The sequence below is a fragment of the Equus caballus genome, chromosome 17, assembly GCF_041296265.1.
Source record: "Equus caballus isolate H_3958 breed thoroughbred chromosome 17, TB-T2T, whole genome shotgun sequence".
Classification (NCBI taxonomy): domain Eukaryota; kingdom Metazoa; phylum Chordata; class Mammalia; order Perissodactyla; family Equidae; genus Equus; species Equus caballus.
The window spans coordinates 18915056-18932366 of record NC_091700.1 but is presented as its reverse complement, the minus strand read 5'-3'; the positions used below and the strand labels follow the sequence as shown (position 1 = coordinate 18932366).

At 35.3% G+C, this 17311-nt stretch overlaps 1 protein-coding gene across 6 annotated transcripts in view; it reads right to left on the bottom strand.

The window, feature by feature from the left end:
• IFT88 (intraflagellar transport 88) overlaps window positions 1–17311 on the bottom strand; it is a 135547-nt gene that overhangs the window by 85103 nt on the left and 33133 nt on the right. For all 6 annotated transcript variants that reach the window (XM_005601085.4, XM_014731953.3, XM_070239449.1 and 3 more), the window contains 5 exons: window positions 16558–16660; window positions 15450–15564; window positions 12851–13082; window positions 11464–11534; window positions 4918–5004 (listed from right to left, as the gene is read on the bottom strand). In XM_005601085.4, the coding sequence (XP_005601142.2) occupies window positions 4918–5004; window positions 11464–11534; window positions 12851–13082; window positions 15450–15564; window positions 16558–16660 (608 nt within the window). The remainder of the gene's footprint in view (window positions 1–4917; window positions 5005–11463; window positions 11535–12850; window positions 13083–15449; window positions 15565–16557; window positions 16661–17311) is intronic.

Here is a 17311-nt window from a genome sequence, read left to right as displayed (position 1 = left end):
TCTGCACAGCAAAAAACACAATCAGCCAAATAAAAAGGCAACCTACAGGGAATGGGAGAAAATATCTGCAAGCCAGTTATTTAATAAGGGTTTCATATTCAAAATATATAAGGAACTCATACAACTCAATAGCAAAAAACCCACAAACAATCTGATAAAGAAAATGGGCAGAGGACTTGAATAGACATTTTTCCAAAGAAGACATAAAAATGGCCAACAGGTACATGAAAAAATACTCAACATCACTAGTCATCAGAGATGATCAAATCAAAACCACAATAAGATATCACCTCATATCTGTTAGAATGACCACTATCAAAAAACCCCCAGATAAATGTTGGAGAAAAGGGAACCCATGTGCACTGCAGGTGAGAATGTAAATTGGTGCAGCCACTATGGAAAACAGTATGAAGGTTCTTCAAAAAATTAAAAAGAAAACTACCATATGATCCAGCAATCCCACTTCTGGGTATATATCTGTAGGAAATGAAATTACTAACTCAAAGAGATATTTCCACCTCCACATTCATTGCAGTATTATTCACAATAGCCAAGATACAGGAACAGTCTAAGTGTCCACTGATGGGTGAATGGATAAAGAAAATGTGAAATATATATATACACACACACAATGGAATATTATTCAACCATAAAACAGAAAATCCTGCCTTTTGCAAAAATATAGACAGACCCTGAGGGCATTATGCTATGTGAAATAAGTCAGACAGAGAGAGACAAATACTGTATATTATCACGCTGATGTGGAATGTAAACTAGAAATAGAGTAGAATGGCAACTGCCAAGGGCTAGGACGTGAAGGAAATAAGGAGATGTTGGCTAAAGAGTACAAACTTCCAGCTAAAAGATGAGTAAGATTTTGGATCTAATGTACAACATGGTGATTATAATTAACAATACTGTATTATTTACTTGAAAATGAAGAGAGGAAATCTTAAATCTAATTACCACAAAGAAAAAAGGGTAATTATGTGACGGAATGGAGGTGTTAACTAACCTTATTGTGGTAATAATTTCACAATATATATGATATCAAATCATCAACTTGTACACCTTAAACTGACATATATTATATATCAATAATATCTCAATAAACCTGGAAAAAATAAATAAAGAGGAAAAAATGTTGAGCTGGGATAAAACAATATGTGAGGGTAAATATGGAACCCCAGTAAAAGGATGGTCTTCTACTTAGATTCCTTCTTTCATTATATCAGCATCCATACAAAAAATCTACTGAAATCTAACTTTTTAAATAAATGCTAATATGTTCATTTTCATATTTCGTAGTGGCTGTTTGTCAACATTTCCTAAGCAAATCTATCATTTTTTCAATACAAGGCTATCATTTTACAATAGAAATATATTCAAGTAAAAACATATACTTAGGTAAAAGTAAAATGATACACGAGTAGAATCATCTACTCTATCCTGATCTTGAGTCTAACATGACAAAAGCAATTAGTTTTGGCAAGTTAAAACAATAATTTAGTGGAAAATGTCAAAGTGGTTGGCATTTTGATAAATGCTCAAAATTTCCCTTACATTCCAACTGCTAGGTTGTAAAGACACAACTATAATCACATTTTTAAAAAGCTTAAAATATTTAAAAATTAAGGGCCGGCCCTGTGGCATACTGGTTGGGTTCGGCACACTCTGCTTCGGCAGCTGAGGTTCACAGGTTTGGATCCTGGGTGTGGACCTATACCACTTGTCAGCCATGCTGTGGCAGCAACCCACATATAAAATAGGGAAGACTGCCAACAGATATTAGCTCAGGGCAAATCTTCTTTAGCAAAATAAATAAATAAATATGTAAGCACTAGTAAACATTAAGAGAATTCAGATTAGATTTAGTAATAATAAAACAAATAATACATACTATTCAACATAATTAAAGATGAACAGAGTTCATTTATCAAGGAGATCTTTGGTTACAACCAGTTTGGTATCCAGAAAAAAGGATATAATGATTCTGTTGTACTATGCATTGGTCAAAACACAAGTGGAGTAATTTGTACAGATACAGGGACAGATTTTAAGGGAATCATTCATAAACTAGGCATGCAACCAGTGAGGTAGAAAACCAGTTATTCCAGAAAAACACATCATATCTGAAATGGGTGAAGAAACTAGTTTCTAAAAAGACAAAAAACTTTGAAGAAAGCCCTTACATCACTATCAGCAGCAATAACTGGCAAAACTTCTGATTCAAAACAGTAGCACACATATACATGTCTCTCCCATTCCCTCCTCAATGAGCAAACTAATTTCTGGAAGAATGAAAAGAGTGCTGGATTCGAAAGCAGGGACAAAGAATGCTACAACAGAGGAGGGAGTTTACTTCCGCACTGAATCAAGGTGAGACTGCGGATTCAGAGATGGCAAGTGTGAAGGGCTGAGTTGAGAAGTGGGCTGAAATCAGGGTGATTACAGGTCTGTCATGGAATCACTGACTGTTCCATCTCTGTGTGCAGCAAAGCCTGCACTTCTCCTTATCCTCAACAGTGATAAAGGAACAACCAGAGAAGATCAAAGTGCTCTTGGAAATAAAAATGTAAAAATAAAATAATTAAATGGAAAAGTTGCATGAGAAAGTCAACAAAGTCTGCTAGAAAGCAAAGCAAAACTAGAGATGGAAAATATAATAGAAAGATAAGTGATAAGACAGTCCAAAATCTTACTGATAGATATTTATAACTAGATAAGAAGGTAAATTATCAAAAAATAATATAATAATATTTTCCCAAATTGAAAGGAAACATAAGACTACAAATTGAGGGGCCTATTGAGCACTTAGGAGGAACATAGAAAAAAAGAAACACATCACTATAAAATCTCAGAATAACAAACCAACAGAGAAAATTATAAAAATTATCAGAAAGAAAATGTAGGTCACTGACAAATAACAAGGGTGAGACTAGCATTAGACTTTTAATCAGCAACAATCCTAGTTAACAACGAAGGAATGCTTTTAAAGTTCTAAGAGAAAATAAGTTACAACTTAGAATTTTATACCTGATCAAATAAATGATCAATCAAGAATGATAATTAGATATTTACAGACATGCACAGAAAGATCTTAGGAAGTTAAATCAGGATGAAATAAAGGAAAAAATAAAGTGTCAAACAACAAGAGGATCTAAACTGGGAAAGAAATGAAGGTAAGCCCCAAACAACATTTAACACCAGGTCAAGACAGTAACCAGCTTACAGAAACTGGAGCAGGGAGAGATTCTGGGAGGGAGAACTCCAACAAAAACCTAAGTCTACAACAGAAGCAAAGCATGCAAAAAAAAGATAGGCAACTAGAAATACCAGTAAAAACAATACATCATGAACCAAATATGATGCCTCCAGGACAAATTAAACCAGGGAGACAACGGATTCTAAGGAATAAGAATGGGTAAGAATTTGAAAGATATTAAGGATATGGTAAAGATAGCATAAGTTACTTCTACCAAGAAGAAACATGAAAAGTAATTAGAAAACTAGAAAACAAAAAAACAAAAACAAAGAAACCCTGAGCTCACAGATACAGAGAACAGGCTGGTGGCTGCCAATGGCGGGAGGGTGGGCAATATGGGTGAAGGGGGTGAAAAGATACAACTTCCAGTTATAAAATAAGTAAGTCCTGGGGATGTAATGCACAGCATGGCGCCTGCAGTTAATAATAGTGTACTGTATATCTGAAAGTTGCTTAGAGAGTAGATCTTAAAAGTTCTCATCACAAGAAAAAAAAATTTGCAACTATGTATGGTGATGGACGTTAACTAGACTTATTGTGGTGATCATTTCACAATATATATGTATATCAAATCTTTATGTTATATAACTGAAACTAACATAATGCTGTATGTCAATTATATCTCATTAATAAAAAAAGAGAAAACTAGGACTGTAACTCTTTTTCTGTACTTACTTGATTTTCTAACCACGTACATGTATCTTAGATTTTAAAAATTCTAAGGTACCATATAGAAGAGATCATAGACTCACTCTATGTTTGCTTGAAGGATCACAGAAGAGTTCCACAAGGGGCAAATTTGGATTCAGGTCAAAGAAGAATTTTCTAACCCTTAAAGATGTTGAGAAATAAAACATATGATTTGAACACCAGAGGAATCCAAGCAGAGATTAAATAGCCACCTAACTAAATGGGATGCTAGATAGGGGATTCCCATACTGGGTGGAAGGAAGAAACAAATTCAATTAATCATTCAACAAATGGTCTAAGATTTTTCCAAGTTTAATATAACTCTTCACTCCTTTCTAGGAAACACATGACATCAGGAGACGAGAGCCTCCATAGGTGTGGGAGCTACTTCTCAGGACAGGAAATTTAGCACTACTGACAAACTTAAGGCAGAAAAAGGAGAAAATGAGAAAAAATTAAGCAAAATGAAAGAGGCCACAAGTTGGAATTTATACAATGGAAGCAATTATGTATCCTCATATCAAATGGTAGCACACTTGTCTTTGTACTTGATTTATGAAATGACATGAACAATAAGAAAAATACACTAGAACTTTTAGAATGGCCTACATTAATCTTACCATATAATATTTGCTTGATAAGTAGAAATTAATATTCATAATGATTTATTCACTTTTCTAATAACATTTTTTTTTTTGAGGAACATTAGCCCTGAGCTAACATCTGTGCCCATCTCCCTCTATTTTACATGTGGGACGCCACCACAGCACAACTTGATAAGCGGTGTGTAGGTTCATGCCCAGGATCTGAACTGGAAAACCCCAGGCCACCGAAGCAGAGCATGTGAACTTAACTGCTACACCACTGGGCCAGCCCCTCTAATAAAATTTCAAATCAATAAAAGTATAAATTTTGAAAAGAAAACACCATATCCATCCAGATATACTGAATTTCTCTCTTACCAATCATAACCCACAGCAAAAGTTGTTTCAATTACAGGAGCAATGAGTTTTGCAGCTGTCATGATGTATTTTTCTGCCATGGCTTTCCTGTATCAAACAAACAAACAAAACTTATTTAGAAACACAGTATAAAAAGAGTATGGATTTTTCCTTAAAATTTAAGCATAAACATTATCTATTAAAGTTAATAAACCAAGTGGTGAGCAGCTACACTAGAAATCCATTTACAAGTCAGGTTGAAAATCATGACTAGGAAAAGGGATTAGAAAGCCACGACTGCCTTCTGGGTTAACAGCTCATTTCTTTTTTTTTTTAGGAAGACTAGCCCTGAGCTAACATCTGCTGCCAATCTTCCTCTTTTTGCTGAGGAAGACTGGCCCTGAGCTACTATCCATGCCCGTTTCCTCTACTTTATATGTGGGACGCCTAGCACAGCATGGCTTGCCAAGTGGTGCCATATCCGCACCTGGGATCTGAACCAGCGAACCCCGGGCCGCTGAAGCAGAACATGCACACTTAACGGCTGCGCCACTGGGTCAGCCCCCACAGCTCATTTCTTTTTGTTTTTTTAAAAGATTTTATTTTTCCTTTTTGTCCCCAAACCACCCCCCCGGTACATAGTTGTGTATTTTTAGTTATGGGTCCTTCCAGTTGTGGCATGTGGGATGCTGCCTCAGCATGGCTTGATGAGCGGTGCCATGTCTGCCCCCAGGATTCGAACCAGCGAAATCCTGGGCCACTGAAGCAGAGTGCGAGAACTTAACCACTTGGCCACGGAGCCAGCCCCTCTTTTTGTTTTTTGTTCTATGATACATACTGACAAACTGAAGTAAGAAATAAATACTGGAGAGACACAAGGCTCTGCAGCAGAAGTTACACAACCTGCACTGTCTGTGGACATGAAAGGAAAGCGTGAAGACGGCCATTAAAGAAATACTGTACGGTAAATAGTAAAACTGAATCACTACATGTTGCTATAGATTTGCCTAATCTGCACCTTCCATATAAATGGAATCACAGAATATGTGTTTTTTGTGACTGGTTTCTTTCACTTATCAAATGTTTTCAAGGGTCATGTGTATTGTAGGATATATCAGTACTTCATTCCTTTTCATGGCTAAATAATATTCCACTGTACAGACAGACTATACATTATTTATTCATTCTTCAGTTGTGGACATTTAGGTTGTTTCTATTTTTAAGATATTATGAATAATGCTGCTATCAACATTCATGTGTAAGTTATTGTGTGGACACATGGTCTAATTTCTTTTGGGTATATACCAAGGCAAGAAATTGCTGGGTCATACAGTAAGTCTATGTTTAATCTTTTGAGAAACTTTCAGACTGTTTTTCAAAGTGGCTGTACCATTTTACATTCCCACCATCAGCATATAAGATATAGATTTCTCCATGTCTTTACCAACACTTATTACTATCTATCTTTTTGATAATGGTTATACCAGTGGGTGTGAAGTTGTATCTCACTGCAGTTTTGAGTTGCATCTCCCTAATGAGTACTACAGAAGTTAAGCATCTTTTCGTATGCTTATTGGGCATTTGCATATCTATTTTGAGGAAATGTCTATACAGATCCTTTATACATTTTTAATTGAGTTACTGGCCTTTTTATTATTGAGTTGGAAGAGTTCTTTACATATTGTAGAAATAAGTCCCTTCTTGGATACATGGTTTGCAAATATTTTTTCCCATTTAGTGGATTATCTTTTCACTTTCTTGATGGTGCCCTTTGAAGAACAAAAGTTTTTAATTTTGATGAAGTTCAATCTACTCACTGTTTTCTTTTGATGTGTTTTTTTTCTTTCTTCTCCCCAAAGCCCCCCGGTACATAGTTGTGTATTTTTAGTTGTGGGTCCTTCTACTTGTGGCATGTGGCATGCCGCCTCAGCATGGTATGATGAGCAGTGCCATGTCTGTGCCCAGGATCCTGGGCTGCCACAGGAGAGCATGTGAATTCAACCACTCGGCCATGGGGCCAGTTCCCTTGATATGCTTTTGGTGTCATATCTAAAAAGCCATTGCCTAACACAAGATCAATAATATTTACTTCTATGCTTTTCCCTAAGAATTCTATAGTTCTAGCTCTTACATTAGGTCTATGATCCACTTTGAAATAATTTTTGTGTATCGTGTCAGAGAGAGGTCCAACTTCATTCTTTTGCATAAGAATATCCAGTTGTCCCAGCACGATTTGTTGAAAAGACTATCTTTTCCCCACTGAATTGTCCTGACACCTTTCCTGACTATAAATTTACAGGTTTATTTCTGGACTCTCAATTCCATCCCAACGATTTATACTTCTATCTTCATGCTACTAGCATAAAGGACTAACCACACTGTCTTGATTGATGTAGCTTTGTGGTTTGAGTCCTCCAACTTTGCTCTTCTTCAACATTGTTTTGGCTATTTTGGATCCCTTATACTTCCGTATGAACTTTAGGATCAACTTGTTACTTTCTGTGAAAACAGTGCTTGGATTTTGATAGGGATTACACTGAATCTATAAAGTCATTTGAGGAGCACTGTCATCTTAATATTAAGAGCCTATCCATAAACATGTGATGTCTTCCCACTTATTCAGCATTTCTTTCAATGTCTTACAGTGTTCAGGGTATAAGTTTTACATTTCATTTGTGAAACTTATTTCTAATAATTTATTTTTTATGCTATTATAAATGCAATTGTTAATTTCATTTTTGGATAGTTCATTGATACTGTATAATACATTTCTATAGTATACTATTGGTTCTTGTATACTGATCTTTTACTCTGCAAACTTGCTGAACTCCATTATTGCCTATAATCATTTTCTAGTGGATTCTAAAATTTTAGGAAGGATATTCTAGAGATAACAGCATGCGATCTGTAAACAGAAATAGTTTTACTTCTTCCTTTCCAACCTGGATGTCTCTTCCCTCCTTTTCTTGCCTAATTTCCGTAGCTGGAATCTCCAGCACAGTGCTGAACAAAATTGGTGAGAGTTTGAAATCCCTCCTCCTGAACTTGGGGGGACAGCATTCAGTCTTTCACCATTAAGTATGAGTCAGACTGCACGTTTTTCATAGATATCTTTATCAGATTGAGAAACTTCCCATCTACTCCTAGCTTGAAGTGTTTTGTTTTTATCATGAAAGCATACTGGATTTTGTCCAAAAAATTTTTTATTTATACTGAGATGATCATGTGGTTTTTGTCCTTCATTCTATTGACATCCTGTACTATGTTAATTGATTTTTAGATGGCAAACAAACCTTGCATTCCTAGGATAAATCCCACTTGGTCACAGTGCATAATTCTCTTAATATTTTGTTAGTTATTTTTGGTGTGCTAGTATTTTCTTAAGAATTTCTGCATCTATATTCCTAAGATATTGGTCAACATTTTCCCTTTTTTTTTTTTTTTTATTGTCTTTGTCATATTTTGGTATCAGGGTAATACTAGCTTCATAAAAGGAACTATTTTCTGGAAGAAAATATAGTGTACAACTGATGTTAATTCTTCAAACATTTCCTAGAATTCTCTAGTAAAACCATATGGGCCTGGAGATTTCTCTTTTGGGAGTTTTTAAATTATAAATTCAATTTCTTTAATACTTATCGTGCTATTCAAATGATCTATTTCATATTAGGTGAGCTGTGGTAGTTTTTTTTTCAAGAAAGTGGTCCATTTTGTCTAAGTTGCCAAATTTATGTGTATAGGGTTGTTGTAGTCATGATCCTTTTGATGTCTGCAGGGTCTGTAGTGATAGCCCATTTGTTCCTGATATTGGTAATTTGTGTCTTCTCTCTTTTTTGTCAGTTTTGTTAGAAGTTTGTCAATTTTATTGATCTAGTCAAAGAATCAGCTCTGTGTTTCATTGATGTTCTCTATTGTTTCCTTCGTTTCAATGTCAATGATGTCTGTTCTTTTATTATTTCTTTCCTTCTTCTTCCTTTGGATTGACTGCTCCTTTCTCTAGGTTTTTGAGCTAGAAGCTTAGGTTACTGATTTAAGACTTTTCAACTGTCATTCTAATTGCTTTTCCCTTACGTGTTGTTTTTTGCTGCCTCCTTTCAAGACTTCTTATTTGTCTTTAATTTTCAGAAATTTAATCATGATATATCTTGCTTGGGTTTATCCTCTTTGGGGTTTGTTCCATTTCTTGTACTGTAGGTTTATTTTTCCTGCCAAATTTGGGAAGTTATCAGCCATTATCTCTTTAGCCCAATCTCTTTCTCCTCTCCTTCCCAGACAGTGATGACACAAATGTTAGATTTTTTTGTTATAGTCCCAGAGGTCCCTGAGGCTCTGTTCACTCTTGTTTTTTAGTCTATTTTCTCTCTGTTGTTCAGATTGGGTAATTTCCATTTTCTATCTTCCAGTTCACTGAATCTTTCCCCTCTCCCCTTCATTTTCCTGTTGATCCCATCCCCTCAGCTTTTATTTCAGTTATTATATTTTTCAGTTCTAAACTTTCCACTTGGTTCTTCCTTATAGCTTCTATTTCTTTGCTGAGATGCTATTTCTTTTCTGATGGTTTTTATTTTTCATTTTAAGCTTATTCATAATTGCTTGTTGAAGCATTTTTATCACAGTTGCTTTAAAATTTGTCAGATAATTCTAACATCTCTGTCGTCTCAATGTTGGCATCTCTTGATTAGCTTTTTTCACTCATTTTGAGATCTTCCTGGTTCTTGGTATGATGAGTGAATCTTGACCGAAACTTGGACATTTTTGCATTATAGACTCTGAATTTTATTTAAATCTTTGTTTTAGCTGGCTTTCTGACACCACTCCAGCAGGGAAAAAAGAGACACCACCTCATCACTGCCAGATAAAAGAAGTCCAGGTTCTCCACATGGACTCCTCTGCCACCCAAAGTGGGAGGGAGTCCTTGTTCCTACTGGGTGGAGTAAGAGTTCCTACTTCCACCATGGTCCCTACTGACACCACAGTGGGGTGGCCTTGTTACTGCTGAGTGATGATAAATATCCTGACTCTCCGCTGGTCTCCTCTGACACCACCCCAGGAAAGGGGGGCAGGAGTAGCTCATTACTGCTGGGTAGGGTGAAATTCCAGGCTTCCCAGGTGCTATCTGCTGACACCACAGAGTGGGGGACTCATTAAAGGCCTTGGAGATTAAAGTCCTTGCTCCCTACTTGATCTTTTGGGGTAGAGGGTGTCTAGGCTCCCGCTTGGCTTTTGCTGGCATAAGCAGGGGTGGGGATACAGTTTTTCTCTGTGGTTTTTGTCTAAAACTTTCCTGTCTTGCTAGCCTACCCCTTTCCTTGTCCTTTGGCTAAAGAAAGCAGGCTTTTTGGGTTTTTCGTTTTTTTTTCTTAAATGTACTCATCAGCATTTTCTGACTGCCAGCTTCTTCAGCTGCAACTCTGGGAAACGTGAGGGGAACTCAGTGCTATGTGGTTCCTCAGGTCCGGAGGTTCCTCGCTGCTACCCTCTTCTCTCCATCTTTCTTCTTATATTTGTTTTATATATAATTTCCAGGGTTTTTATTTATACATTTATATATTACATTATATAATAATTGCATATTTTTTTGGGAAAAACAGGGAAAAGTACGTCTACTCCATCCTCCAAGAATTACAAGTATCTTGTTTTATTTTTAATGTTAGACTAATTCCTAAAGATTAAGGGCCCTCCAAACATATAATAGAATACTATTCAGCCTTAAAAAGGAAGCAAATCCTGTCACATGCTACAACATGGACGATCCTGAAGGACATTATGCTAAATGCAATAAGCCAGGCACAGACAAAGTACTATGACTTCACTTATATAAGGTAACTAGAATGGTCAAATTCACAGTGACAAAAGTAGAAGGGTGGTTGCCAGGGGCTGGGGGCAGGGGGCTAGAGAGCTGTTGTTCAATGGGTACAGAGCTGTAGTTTGAAGGGATGAAAAGAGTTCTGGGGACTGGTTACAACCAATGTGAAAGCACTTAACACTACCAAACCATAAAGAATTATGCACCATGGTTAAGATGGTAAATTTTACATTCTGTGTATTTTATCACAATTAAAAAAAAATTAAAGGTCCTCTATCATGTGATATACTATTATACTTGTTGCATATTCAATAAACATTAGAACTTTCAAACTATACTTGCCAGAGACTAGGTACCATATCAGAGGAAGGAAGAAATGAAATAAATAGAAAGAATTTTGTCTTTGGGAGTTGAAATTTAATTGAGAGGCTGGACAAAAATACATAAAGATATAATTTTTAAAATAAAGGTAATACAAAACAAAATTCCAATATTGCACCAAATGAAGAGGGAAAGTTAATTATAAAGAAATAGTAAGAGTAACTGAGTAAGAATCATTGGGATCAGCATGAGAACTGAGGTTATTTGAAAGAGGAAAGAGAACCCAGTGAAGTATAGAAATGGTGAAACAACAGCACTATTCAAGACATACGGTGAATCTAGTAAGTTTTGAAAGAAATCATCAAAATGCACATTTAACTCTTTTATAAAAATGAAACCTACATTACTAAGTTCTAATTATTAAGTGCCCAAAATATTACCTTTCACGTTCCATTTGCCTTAAATGATCATTTTTTATAGCTTCAATCACTAAGTTAGTATGTGGATCATCCTGGGAAAATAAAATTGTAAAGAAAAATGAATAATTCAGAAGTAAACACCAAGAACTTGGATTTCTAGTCAACCTCACCACTAATTAGCTGTATAAAATGTAGGGTAAATTCGTCTTTCTAAATTATTTTTCCTTACACAAAGTAGATCTTTTTTCTTATTTCTCCGCTGAACTAACATAAATTCTAAGCAGCTGGTAAAAGGTCAGGCCGGAAAGAATATGATCAAGTACACAGAAGCTGTGTGACGTTACACATTCTAAACTCAAATATAAATGCTTTAATGATCACCAATTACCTAGTATGAGCCATATCTCTACTCCCACAGATGATTTTTTTCACAATATATATAATTTTTTTCTCAGCATGAAAGTAATATATAATAGTTAACATCTACCCAGCACTTACTATATTCCAGGTACTGTTTTAAGTATTTCACATGCATTACCTCATTTAATCCTCACAACTCTATAAGGCAGGTTATTATAATTAGTCCTATTTTATATATAAAGGAACTGAGGCACAAGGAGAGTCAGTACTGAGTGATGGAGTCAGCCACTATGCTGCAACACCCTTATAATCTGTGAAAAAAATCTATGAAGTTTATCTTAGGAAACTGACATTGTTACACCATTTTGATGTATAAATACGGGCAATTTCATAGGGTTTGACTTAAAATAAAATAATATAGTAGTATACCAATAATGTATGTGTAAAAATATGGAAAATATTTTAAAAGCATTAAAAAAAATAATCCCATTGCCCAAAAACTACTGTTTCAATTTTGGTGTATTTTCTTCTAGTTTTGTTCATGAATGGGTGTATATCTGTGTTTTCTCACTTAACATAACATATTTCCTCAGGTCTTTGAAAGTATGACTTTTGTATTATGCTCCACTCTACGAATAAAGATAAGGAATTACTTCTTTCCATTCTTGATATATTTAGTATATTTTAGTTCCCTCTGCTCAGCAACGACTGAAGAAATAGTCAAAAAAGGCTTTAGGATTACTTGGTCAAGATATTACTCTTAAAGAATGACATGCAACCTTATTTTTCATAACATTCTTCCCCCCCTTTTTTTTTTTTACTAAAATTGTCTGTTTTAACCATAATCCCTAGCTCTATTTCAATAGAGTCCCATTCTCAACCTAATTTAATAACAAATGAAAATTATAAAATGCATTAATTAATTAAAACATATTAACATAGGGCTGGGAGAAACCTAAGAAGTCATCCATTCCAACTTTTCATTTCTGGAAACAAAAAAGCATGGATAACTAAGATCTGGCTACATAACAGTCTTCTTCATACTCACATTTGGTGAAATATATTTATCATCTTCATCAATTTCTAATGGAACAGCAATCAATTTTTGGAATGCCTTCTTCATTTTTTCTTGATCTCCAACAGCAAAGTAACTAAGAATTAGGTTGAAGCCTGCCTTCAGATTTGGTGCCATACTCATTATGTGCTCAAATGAATTAATAGCATCTGAATACTGACCAGTTTTAATAAATGTAACTCCAATGTTCTGCAGGATTTTAATTCTAAAGAAAAATAAACACAGATTAGCTTTAAAAGTCTGGACTCTTTAATTGGTAGTCAAGACATTCCACAAATAGTTTCCTCCTTTTCTTTCCCACTTTATTCTTTTGTTTTGTTTTATTAAAGCTTTACTGAGGTTTAATTTACATATCATGAAATTCACTTGTTCTAAGTATATGATTCAGTGATTACTGCTGTATTTACACAGTTGTGGGACTATAACTACATTCTTACTCTAAGTCATTTCCATCACCCTAGAAAGAAAACCTGTGCCGATTAGCAGTCACTCCCCATTCTCATGTCCAGCCCTAGGCAACTGCTAATCTACTTTCTGACTTCCTGGATTTGCCTTTCCTAGACATTGCATATAATGGAGTCACATAATATGTGATATTTTGTGCTGGCTTCTTTTTATTCGGTGAGGAAGACTAGCCCTGAGCTAACATCTGTTGCCAATCTTCCTCTTTTTGCTTGAGGAGGATCATCCCTGAGCTAACATCCGTGCCAACCTTCCTCTATTTAGTATATGAGACACTGCCACAGCATGGCTTGATGAGCAGTGTGTAGGTCCACACCCAGGATCTGAACCTGCGAACCCCAGGCCACTGAAGCAGAGCACGTGAATTTAACCACTACACCAACAGGCCAGCTCCAAGTGTCTGGCTTCTTTTAATTAGCATAATCTTTTGAAGGTTCCTCCATACTGTAGCATGTGTCAGTACTTCATTCGTTTTATATAGCCAAATAATGCTCCATAGTATGAATACACCACATTTATTTATCCGTTGCCTACTTGATGGACATTTGATTGTTTCCATTTTTTGGCTATTATGAATAATGCTGCTATGAACATATGCAAACAATCCCTTGTTTTCATTTCTCTTGGGAATATATCTAGGAATGGAATTGCTGGGCGTATGGCAAATTTGTATTTAACTTTTTAAGAAACTGCCTAAGTATTTTCCAAAGTGGTTGTACCATTTTATATCCCCAATGTACGAGGTTTCCAAATTTTCTACATCTTCTTCAATACCTGTTATTATCTTTTGATTAGAGTCATTCTAACGGATGTGATCTCATCTTATTTGTAACCACTCCTCAACAAAATGCCTCTGTTTCAACTAAATTTGTCTATTCATAATTGTCTGATCAGATCATAAACACTGTCATTTCCCTGACTCTCCTCTGGCATCCCCGTGTCTGGAATGTCACCCTTCTCTCCTCTCACTTAGACCGCTCTCACAAAATCTTTCCTGACCATTCCCGTTCTCAAAAGTTATTCCCTCAACTGAATTACTACAGCAACCCTTAAGTATTGATTATTAAGCGCTTAACCTACACTATCTAATATTATCATCTTTGTCTAAAATGTTCAAATTCTTGGCCTCACCTGGGTTCAAAGTACCTCAACAACATTGTGTTCATAAGCTATTTACTGATGATAATGAGATATCATGCATAATTCAAAAATAAATGATCACTAAAGGTGGCATTTACAAATAAATTAACTTTCACAGAGGAACTGTACTGTGTCTAGGGGAAATTATGACCAGTAAACATCCTGGAAACCTTCTATGTTCCCAAGGTTATTACCAGACCATAAGGTAATTTACTGTTTCTGCTCTTTAAATATTATAGGAATAGAAAATATCTCAGCTTCACTCACCTCCCCATCCTCTAAGATTTAAAACCAATCGCTTCCTTTTGCTATTTTTTTTTCCTCTTTTAAGGAAGATTAGCCCTGAGCTAACATCTGCTGCCAATTTTCCTCTTTTTACTGAGGAAGACTGTCCCTGAGCTAACATCCGTGCCCATCTTCCCCTACTTTATATGTGGGATGCCTACCAAAGCATGGCTTGCCAAGCGGTGCCATGTCTGCACCCGGGATCCAAACCAGGGAACCTTCGGCCGCCGAAGTGGAACATGTGCACTTAACTGCTGAGCCACTGGGCTGGCCCCTCCCTTTCACTATTTTACTCTCAATCTATAACAAGAACGAGGGTCTTAATTTCTAGCCTTGCTTTCCAGATTCTGGTATGTTCTAAAAGACTGTTGTTTTGATTTTGTGTTGGCAATAAGTTGTATTTGGTGTTAATGGCCTGCAGGGTTATACCCTACATAGGCCAATTAGCTTAGTTTTACGTTAACTGATCAGTTATTATGTTTTTAACCCTTAACTTGTCATTAAACAAATGTGTGCAAGCAGTTATAAGGAAAATAGACCAAAACACTAAAGATATAACATAAATCTAACACTTCTCATGTACAAACACCTCAAAATGTTCAATCTCCTAACAACAGGTCAGAAGAGTTATCTTGTTTCTGAAAAATAACACAAATTTTACAAAGTTATCATTATGTAAACTTACCTCATTTCTTTATGGACACTTGGAATTTGATCTAATGCCATTCGGTAGAATTTAATGGCTTTGGAATAATTTCTTTGCTTTAAATAAATATTTCCCATATTCACTTTCAATCTTCCTAATGAAAGAAATTAATGAATTTAACATTCTATTTTTTCACTTTTTCTATATATTTTAGATGACCTTAATTCATATCCTTTGAAGCTTTTTTCCAAGTTTGAAGCTTCAGATACTACCTAAAATTCTCACTTTAAAACAGTTATACTGTTTTCATGTATCTGCACACTAATCTTCTGTGAGGAAATGTAACAAGATAGACGGATTCCTGAAAATATGGCTAGAAAACAACTAATTCACAACTTAAACAATTTTAATTAATTTACGATTTTAAACAATTTATAAAACTGGAGTTGTGTTCTTCTAAGAAAAACAAGGGATTTTAAAATTAGACTCAGTAATGCCACACACATTTTAATATGACATCAAAGAAAATATTCTGATAAACTTTAATACTGCTACCAAAAAACTACACAGTATAAATGCTAAATATAAACTATGGTCTCTTGGGGATAAATTACAGAGGGGAAAGCATGTTCAAAGGGGTTCCCACGGCTCATTTCACTTGTGATGACAGAATACATTTTTTGTTCACTATTAGGTAATATACCTCACATCAACCATATTTCTTCATTAGTATTTGCGTGAATTTTCATATAAATAGTATGTTTAAGCAGGACACATCTATATAAATACAAATTTGTTTAAAGAATAGATCATTTCAGGGGCCGGCCCTGTGGCCGAGTGGATAAGTTCTTGCACTCTGCTTCGGCAGCCCAGGGTTTCGCCGGTTCGGATCCTGGGCGCAGACGTGGCACCGCTCATCAGGCCATGCTGAGGCAGGGTCCCAAATGCCACAACTAGAAGCATGCATAACTAGAATACACATAACTATGTACTGGGGGGCTTTGGAGAGAAGAAGGAAAAATAAAAATTAAAAAAATTTTTTTTAAAAAGTAGATCATTTCATTATAAGGAAGCATAAGGTGGGGAAATGTAAATTAACACTACAAAAGAACTAGACTTATTGGAAAAACTGACTATACACACATACCTGCATTGCTAAACATCTTATTTTTCACTATAACTTGATACGTGTTTAGTGCTTCAGCATACATTTCATTAGCTGAATACTGACTGGCCAAGTTGAAAAGAACCTACGGAGAAAAATATTGCAAAAAGACAAAAAATGACCATTTTAGGCCCCTTATGCCTATAATCTTTCTAGAGATTAAAATCCTATAACAAAGTTAGCTGCTTATCTCAAGACACCAAGCCACTTAGGAAATGAAGTATACAGAGAAATGTCTTGCATTCCAAATGAAACAGAGCACTGAGCCAAGTAGAGCTGTCCTCTAAATTTCACCTTAATTTTCTATGTGTTCTTTCTAATTTAGGCAGTATTTGCCATCCGTTAATCTAGGAAGACCTACAAAGAATAAACGTGTATTGTTAATGTTGCTAGTGATAACAGGAATAAGCAAGACAGTGGACCAAATTCTCTTCATAAATTAAACATCATGTGGAAATATCTGAAACTTTAATTTGTATAGTATTTCTCTATATGCAAAAATATAATTTAAGTCATTAAGGTACAGTAAATTATCTTCTTCAAGGTAAAAAAATGATCATAAATTATTCCCTAATCTAAAGAGTCCATGGAATTTAAAAATATTAGTTATAAATAGTAAAATCTAAAAATTCTTATTAATCAAAGTCTCAAATATCCTTTTTTCCATTTGTTTGGCATATGAAGACTTTGCCCACTGAAAATACACCCTTTTAACAGCAGTATAAGCATCAAGGAA